We start from the raw sequence: 7,675 nt of genomic DNA on the forward strand, positions 1-7,675 counted from the left end.
AAAAAAATCATATGATGATCTTACAAAAAAAGCTATAGCTACTTCAGATTCACTTTTGAACATTATTGTACACCTGGTCTTGAGTTTTATGACAGTAAAACAGACAAGATGAAGAAAAAAGAACAATTGTTGTTGAGTTTAGTTCCTCAGTCCCTCTTTTTGTTGCATTTGCTCTCTCAGGTTTCCGAGAGGTCCATATCCTTTATCCTTCTCTTCTCTGCCACAATCACATTTCCTCTTATTCAGATTCGCACCGCATTTCAAGCACATTCCTTTACATGCAGAATCGCATATCGCAGTGATGGTGATTTCTAAATGCACCAAGTCTCTTATATGCTTTGAGATATCTATTTCTTTCACCTCAGGTGGAAAATGAAGCGTATCCTCCCAATCTATCCATGAATCATCATCATCATCATCTTCGCCTTCTTCTTTATCATTCGACAATCCAGAGAAGGAATTGGCTTTGTCACCTCCGAATGTGAATCCTAGATCAATGACATCGGGTTCTTCAACTGGATCTTCGGTTAGTAATAGCGAGAAGTTGGAGAAGATGCTCTCACCTGTTGACTCACCACATCTTCAAACACATAAGAGAAAACCGGTAAATAACAAAGTTGATGCAATCACAGGATAGTAAAGAAGCTGTGATTAAGTTCACAAGAAAGCACCTATTGCAGCCGAGTGTGATAACAGTCCTGACAATTCCATCGAGTCTCAGTTTCTTCTTCTTTCTTATGACATCAACCGAAACTTGCACCGGCGTGCCATCTGGATAATCCTTTACATCTTTTGTCACTCTTAGTCCCATTGCGGAAGCTCTCTTCTTCGAGACCTCTGTTGACAATCTTCCCAACCCAAGCCTCTCTAAGGTAGTGCAATATTCCACATGTGTAGCTGAAGCATTTCTCCTATACATAACCGAACCTTCCCAAGGTGACCCAGTATCCTCAATTTCCTCCTGATCTTCCCAATCCATATCTATTGTGCTGGTCTCTGTAAAAGACTCCTGACTAGCTAATATCCGACTCTTTGCTAGCCAACGAAGCTTAAGCGGTTCTGTGAACAAGTAACTGATATGCTTCCTGGTAAAATTAGGGTAGCCGGCGGGAGAGCATAAACTTAAGGTACATGTTTCGAGTTTCAGAAAACTTGGACGCGACTGTCTAGTCTGTGATAAGGGAGCTACACAAGATGAAGAGCAAACCAGAGACATTTTCGTAGCGAAGGTTACAACAAGAGGCAATCTATCAAGGTTTATCAAACAATCATGCTAAAATATGGTATAAAATCCAGCCAAATCCCCAATAGGATTGGGTTTGTTGAGCTTGAAACAGAGCATACAAGAATTAAACCACCTGCAAGAAACATTTGCTGATATAGTGTCAACAATATAAAAGACAGAAAATCTTGAGAAGTGAAATAATCTTCAATTATTTTTGAAAAGAATGAACTGGCTATCGAGAGCTAATGTAACTAAAGGAATTTGAGCTAGGCATTTCGTCGAACACCTTCTATGCACCATTTTATATAGATAAAGGACAGACCTTTCCACTTCCAATTAACAGCCGCAAACATCATGACAGAGACGGAATCGAGAAACAAGCAAGTAATTTCGAATACAAAGATACAAGAAGGATTAATAAATCGAAATTACTTACCACTAAGAAGTGCTTTAACGCTTTAGACGATCGACTCTGTAAAATTTCTTTCAGAAACAGAGCTCTTCTTTACTCGGAAATGGCTGCTTAGTTTATCCTAAAACCTCACCCGGTCAATTTCGGTTCAAATACCGGTTTACATCAAACCAAACCGCGTCCCAATCAAACCATGTGACAAAGCATATTCTGCCTAGACAGAGAAGATGGATTCATTGTTTGCCATATACTTTCTTCTATGCCAGTTCTACAGATTCCAATTTTGTTCTGATAAGACCTTTGTTTGCTGGATATGGCATTCTTATGGTAAAATAAGAAATTCAAGATATTTGAAGTTGGAGTTTCAGAAAGTCTCGGAGAGCATATGAGACGCTTCAACTTGGACATTATTGAAAAGGTTACTAATGTTTTTATCATCAACTTATGAAGCTTCAATTGCTATTCTCCCACTCTTTGATCCACTTTCGTGGTTGTTGCTAAGTTCTCTTGTCATGTTGTAGGCCGGCTTATGTATCAGCACAGAGCTAGACTATGTATATGAACTGGTCAGTTGATTTTACATTCTGTTTCTCCATTCTTTATAATCCATGCTTTCCTAAGCTCAGATCTTGATGCTTTCAAAATTGAGGTCTTAACATCTCACTTTCCTTTCCTTAGAGAAACTTAAAACCTTAAATGGAATGATTATATTGTAAAATCTGAGGCCATCCTCCATTTGCAAAAAAAAATTGAGTGGCTAAAGGAAGCTCAGCTAAGATTTATTCTGAAAAATTCACAATTTTAAGGTTATTCAGAAGTTGGATAACCCAACATTTGAGAAACTGGGTTAAACAAATTCAGCAGGCCTTTGACTGAGAGATGTGTATGACTACTGTTTTTCAGTAACAACAGACTTTAACTCCACAGGTCATTGGAGTCATTGATGTAACTAGAAGCAAAGAGAGGGGATATCAAACATTGGTGAAAGAAGGGTTCTGTGCTGAGGTTATCATAGAAGTTCATTTTGTTCAGGTTGTCATACCACTAATCTTTTGTTATCTTGCAAGTAACTCATTTCTTATTTTACCAGTTGGATGAGCTGAGGCAAATATACGAGGAGTTGCCAGAGTTTCTGCAGGAGGTTTGTTCTATGTGATAAGTTCCTTTAATTGATAAATGAAGGCAAACTGGAATCTCTCTTGAATGATTCTAATTACTGACAGGTTTCAGCGAAGGAGTTAGAACACTTTCCTCATTCGCATAAGGAAAAGCTTCCTCCTTGTATCGTCTATATATTCAACAAATTGGTGGGTCTGAAGTTTCACGTTTTAGCTTTCGCATAAGTTCTATACAGTGTTATATACTAGCTATTTTTTAACATAATTACCTTTTGGAATTTCATCTCATCCCTAAGAAAGGTGAGATTTAGCTGCACGAATTCATTTTTGGGAACCACATGTCCTGGAATTATCAGCTCAACTATGGTGTCTATGCTTCTTGATTGCTCAATAGCCTTTCACTCTACGATGCGTCTCTTACAAATCACGACCACATGTATTTCTTCACACTTTGATAACAGTTATTTTGTTTCTGTAAATGAATATATAGTTTTTAAATGAATATTGGTAATCAATATTCAAAAGCTGCGGATATCACATATCATTTCTAGTCTCTCCTCTTAAAGAAAAGCAACACTTGTTCGCGTTCCTACTAACTAATTAGCTATTTATGAGAAATGACTTATTCATTCTTCTTGGTTTTTCAAGCATTTTATCGTTGGCTTGTGTATCCCATCAGAATAACTACGTAAGGCCTGTCCTGACAATAGAATCATTGCTTGTAATTCGAAATGGAAGGTGAAGTTGACTCTGTCAGCTGCACTTATCTCTTGTTGTTGCATTTATAAATAAACTCCTTACGGAAAATTATATCTGTAAAAATCAGTACTGGTGGGCAGGCATATATTGCAGGAAATGGCTGTGGATACATTTATCCCGAGCGACACTGAAATCAATGATAATGGTGAGCTGATTGTTGATTGAATTGTTTTGACTATATATAGGCGTGCATTACAACTTAAACTTGTGAACTAGTCTTATTTCTCTTCGTCCAACCAAATTGTACTTCGCCATCATGAATTGACAACTCAAGTTCTGACTTGCTATTTGTAGGTGGCTTTACTTGTTTTCCTATCCCATATTGGAAGCTTTGTACCAGCAGATGCAACAACTATTGGTTTAACTGACAGGTCTTAACGTCATGCATTATTTTTTATCCTTTTTACAATCGCTTTTTATGTATATTTTCGTTACTAAGATTAGTCGTACTACAACAAGATCTTTTGTGCAATGGGAAGCAAGTTCATGACTGCGGAGCAATCTACATTTATGAAAGATCTGCATCAGGGAGGAATGATGCTCAGGTATTCCAAACTGCTTCTATTTTTAACTTGATTTCAAGCAGCTCCACTACTGATAGGCCTTGTGAGCCGGTCTCAATCGCTTCAGTCAGTTAGTGACTTCTAGTTCACGAGCTCCATTATTTAAGTTCATGGGGACCAAAGAATGAAAATATCAATCAAAATTCAACTGTGCATTGTTCATGACTTATGATCGTGTTCCTAATCATTGTGACTGATTTGAATTCTCTAGGCAGGCAACTTCAAGATCTGTGTGTCTATTAGACGAGTTTGGTAAAGGCACTCTAACAGAAGGTGAAGATTTCTCCACCCTCTGCATTGGATAAAAGGCATGTGTTTGTGAAAACTTCTGCCTTACCCACACTCTTATTTGAAGTACAGATGGTATTGGCTTGCTTGGTGGGAGAATTATTTCATACGAGAATGGATGAGTGCCCAAAATGAAACTATTTAACCCAAAATATTAATTATATATTTTGGACTGATAAAAAGTAACTGAAAATATGAAAAAAAATAAACAATTAAAAACTCGAAAATATCATTTATTGTTATACCGAAATAACTAAAATACTTAAAATAAGCAAAATATCTTCGAACCAAATTTTATACAAATTTAACCATTTTTTTAATTTATTTCGATAATTCTAAAATAAATGGATCCGAACCTCGAACAAAAAGTTTAAAATATTTGAAAGGGTTATAGATGCTTCAATCTAAAATAAATGGTACCGAACGGGTGAAGTCAATGTTTATAGTAAAGATATATGTGTCGGTTTCGGAAGCATTAAGTTTTTAAGTTGGTCAGAGAACATACAAATTTGTGGGGTTTAATTATGTTTATTGTTTTGTGTTATTGTTTGTATAAAAAAAACAGTACGAGTAAGAATGGAAAACAGTTTGCGGAGTAATAATTATCAAGAAAAAAAGAAGATGTTAATAATTGTGGATAATATATAACCGTCTATATAGATACTAAGCAAGCTTTTGTAAAAAGAGCTGAAGTAATAATAGTGGATAATACATAACCGACCGTCTATATAGATCCTAAATAAGTTTTTCTAGAAAGAGCTGAAGTTATAACTGTGGATATATATATATATATAAGTTTTTGTTAGCTATCCGGGATCACTATTGGATGATCTTCATCTTTCTCCGAATTATACTCTTCTTTCTAGAAAGAGGTGGAGAAAAGTGAACTCTAGACGATGCGGTAGTGCACGACAGCCAAGATTCCATGGCTGTCAGGGAGAAAAGGAAACAAGTAGTTAGTATTAAAAATAGGTATATAACAAAATTGTTTTTTTGGGAAACTTACCGCTGAGACTTGCGGTGGTCCCTCCGCCGGTATGCTTCATTCACAAAATTGGTACTCTCCGTATACCTCACACCATCCAGGGTCCCTCTATGTGGATTTCCACCGTCAAAGTGTTGCCAAAGCCTAAAGGGAAAAAGTTAAATAAGTCTGTAGGAAGAATAGTATGAAATTATGTGAGAGTATACATGAAACTTACATATCATCTCTGTAGGCCTCGACATTGTAAAGAAACAGTCCTATACTTCCGTTTCGGGCAGAAGGTGTAGACACAGTCAGAGAGTTAGCATTCTGAAGAATCAGGTTAAGCTCATGGCCGGTTAACCACCGGTTTCGAGAATCAGTCATTATCTGACCCACAACATCTACACATGAATATCAAACATGGATAAATCAAACTATATCAGGAAATCATTTCATGAATTTCAAATTTCAGAACAACAATGAAACTATATCATGAATCGGAATCAGGTTAAGCTCATGGCCGGTTAACCACCGATTTCGAGAATCAGTCACTATCTGACCCACAACATCTACACATGAATATCAAACATGGATAAATTCAAACTATATCATGAAATCATTTCATGAATTTCAAATTTCAGAACAACAATAAAACTATATCATGAATCGGAATCAAATCAGACTATCAAACTTAATTTCATGCAACGAAATGAAGCTATCAAACTTAAACTCAGGAATAATTTCATGAAACTGAACCGGAAACAAATGATTAAAGCATATGCTTCTTTAAGCGCATTTATCAATAAAAAAGAAACAAAAAGGTTAGAAGTTATCCATTGATCTTGTGAAAGAATAGGCAATTAGTGTCAAAACTTGCTAAATGGCCTCCTTATAAAAACAAGAAATGAGATAAAAAAATTCACTTGTGCTATCTCAATTGATTCCCAGTTGTGCTGGGTCTGGGCCTTAACAAAGTTGATCCAGTTACAAAAGAAGCAAATCGGGAAAACAATCGGAAAACGGGAAAAAAGCTCCGACCCTGTTGTATCACCGGAAGCAGATTGTCGCAGCACTAATTCCGGCGGGATTCAAGCTCCACGGCTTTGCGAAGGCACCGAAGGATTAGAACCAACAACAGAAGAACCCGATTTCCGTCGTCGATCCTTTTCCGACGAGCCACCATACCCACTACGGAACTCCCAGAATGCACAACATCCAACATCCGGCATCGACGTTCTCAGATCCCGACCAAGCAACCTGAGAAGCTCAGACCAAACCCCTCTCTCCCATTTCCGAAAATCCCCAATCTTCCCCGAGCAGAACCCAATCAAACCGGTCCGGTGGAAACAAATCGCGGAAGAAACAAATAGCTGACGGCTCACTCAAGCCCACCTGAATCCTGAATCCGCGACCGCCATCTTAGATCCGCAAAGATCTACAGTTAACCACGCCGACGAACAACGCTACCCACCTCTCTCCCATCGGCTTCCGCCGTAGCCACCACGCTAGATGAGCGGTTGAGCCGCGAAAAGACTCCAAGCACCTCACCGGCGTCCTCAACCGAGAGGCCCTGCTACGAAGCTTCTCTTCCGTCAAACCAGAACCATAGCTACGCCGGCCTAATTATATTTGTAAACAGAATTGTTTTAAAAGGGCTAAGGATCCTTTAAAAATAGGCAAAAGCCCATGAGCCCATCTTGGCTTTGTTCCCTAATTAGATTTTCGTAAAATAAAAGAAAGATAACATCTTTCATATCCACCCACACACCTTCGTCTTCTTCTCCTCTCGAACATATCTGAAAAATAATGCCGTGTTCTAAACTTTCGAATTTGGCACTCTCTTTCGATTCCGATGGGCTGCGTCCTCCAAAAACGCCGTTCAGCCGCTGCGTTATAGTCGTCTGTCGATGTTCAGGCCAATGGCGCCGATCATTTTCTCTATTCGCGGAGAGTCATCGTTCATCGTCGATGTCACCGTAAGTAATTTGTTTTTACTTTTTCTTTTTTTACCCCACAGATAAGTTTGGGTGCACTGTATCTACACTAGGTTGTTCCTATGGGATTTTTGCTCATTTCAAATTTTTTCACATCCGAAAGATTTTCCCTCTTCTCTTTAAATATCTCCCTCTTCTCCTAAAAACTTTCTAAACTTTCTCATTTTAATCCATCTGAATTCTCTCCAGCAGATTCTAATTTCTTCCTCTACTCCTCTCAACAATGGCGGCACCAAATCCTCCTCCTCATATTGGCCCTATTGGCCCTCTCCGTAGACCAGGCTGGTACAATCTCCAGACAATCCATGAAAATCACGGTATGGCTATCTAAACATTCTTTCCGATTCAT

The 7,675-nt window shown here is 38.1% G+C and overlaps 3 protein-coding genes across 7 annotated transcripts in view; 1 reads left to right on the plus strand and 2 right to left on the minus strand.

The window, feature by feature from the left end:
• Positions 1 to 20: 20 nt before the first annotated feature.
• On the minus strand, positions 21 to 1,750 carry LOC9319272 (large ribosomal RNA subunit accumulation protein YCED homolog 1, chloroplastic). Its single transcript, XM_021030763.1, has 3 exons — positions 1,662 to 1,750; positions 672 to 1,358; positions 21 to 580 (listed from the first exon to the last, which is right to left on the minus strand). The coding sequence occupies exons 2-3, from the start codon at positions 1,214 to 1,216 to the stop codon at positions 139 to 141; spliced, it is 987 nt and encodes a 328-aa protein (XP_020886422.1). The 5' UTR covers positions 1,217 to 1,358; positions 1,662 to 1,750; the 3' UTR covers positions 21 to 138.
• A 221-nt stretch (positions 1,751 to 1,971) lies between these two features.
• Positions 1,972 to 4,480, plus strand: LOC9321396 (DNA mismatch repair protein MSH5). 4 transcript variants are annotated; one of them, XR_002333193.1, is made up of 9 exons: positions 1,972 to 2,055; positions 2,159 to 2,203; positions 2,565 to 2,642; positions 2,728 to 2,778; positions 2,861 to 3,659; positions 3,809 to 3,885; positions 3,974 to 4,059; positions 4,289 to 4,350; positions 4,438 to 4,480. XR_002333193.1 is itself a non-coding variant. In XM_021030764.1 (6 exons), exons 1-6 carry the CDS (start codon positions 2,023 to 2,025, stop codon positions 3,254 to 3,256), a joined length of 492 nt encoding a protein of 163 aa, XP_020886423.1. In that variant the 5' UTR covers positions 1,978 to 2,022; the 3' UTR covers positions 3,257 to 3,386. The 4 variants fall into 4 exon arrangements, 1 of the variants encoding a protein (XP_020886423.1); XR_002333192.1 differs by having other exon boundaries at positions 2,861 to 2,944; positions 3,052 to 3,659; positions 3,809 to 4,059; XR_002333191.1 differs by having other exon boundaries at positions 3,809 to 4,059.
• A 505-nt stretch (positions 4,481 to 4,985) lies between these two features.
• The window catches only part of LOC9319273, a 5,243-nt gene continuing 2,553 nt past the window's right edge, over positions 4,986 to 7,675 (minus strand). The window contains exons 2-4 of one of the 2 annotated variants that reach the window (XM_021030766.1): positions 5,568 to 5,733; positions 5,372 to 5,494; positions 4,986 to 5,294 (exon numbers count right to left, since the gene is read on the minus strand). In XM_021030766.1, the coding sequence (XP_020886425.1) occupies positions 5,255 to 5,294; positions 5,372 to 5,494; positions 5,568 to 5,716 (312 nt within the window). In that variant the 5' untranslated portion in view covers positions 5,717 to 5,733 and the 3' untranslated portion in view covers positions 4,986 to 5,254. Of the gene's footprint in view, positions 5,295 to 5,371; positions 5,495 to 5,567; positions 5,764 to 7,675 lie in introns of those variants that run through there. The other variant, XM_002885284.2, reaches the window with a different exon arrangement.

This window comes from Arabidopsis lyrata (assembly GCF_000004255.2).
Source record: "Arabidopsis lyrata subsp. lyrata unplaced genomic scaffold ARALYscaffold_3, whole genome shotgun sequence".
Taxonomy (NCBI): Eukaryota; Viridiplantae; Streptophyta; class Magnoliopsida; order Brassicales; family Brassicaceae; genus Arabidopsis; species Arabidopsis lyrata.

Excerpts from the sequence above, each read along its gene's own strand:
- LOC9319272 (XM_021030763.1), bottom strand. The coding sequence starts at position 1,216 with ATGTCTCTGGTTTGCTCTTCATCTTGTGTAGCTCCCTTATCACAGACT. Across the intron at positions 581-671 it reads ATCACACTCGGCTGCAATAG|ATGTGGTGAGTCAACAGGTG; the intron begins GTGCTTTCTTGT and ends ATGTGTTTGAAG.
- LOC9321396 (XM_021030764.1), top strand. The coding sequence starts at position 2,023 with ATGAGACGCTTCAACTTGGACATTATTGAAAAG. Across the intron at positions 2,056-2,158 it reads ACTTGGACATTATTGAAAAG|GCCGGCTTATGTATCAGCAC; the intron begins GTTACTAATGTT and ends GTCATGTTGTAG. Across the intron at positions 2,779-2,860 it reads TGCCAGAGTTTCTGCAGGAG|GTTTCAGCGAAGGAGTTAGA; the intron begins GTTTGTTCTATG and ends AATTACTGACAG.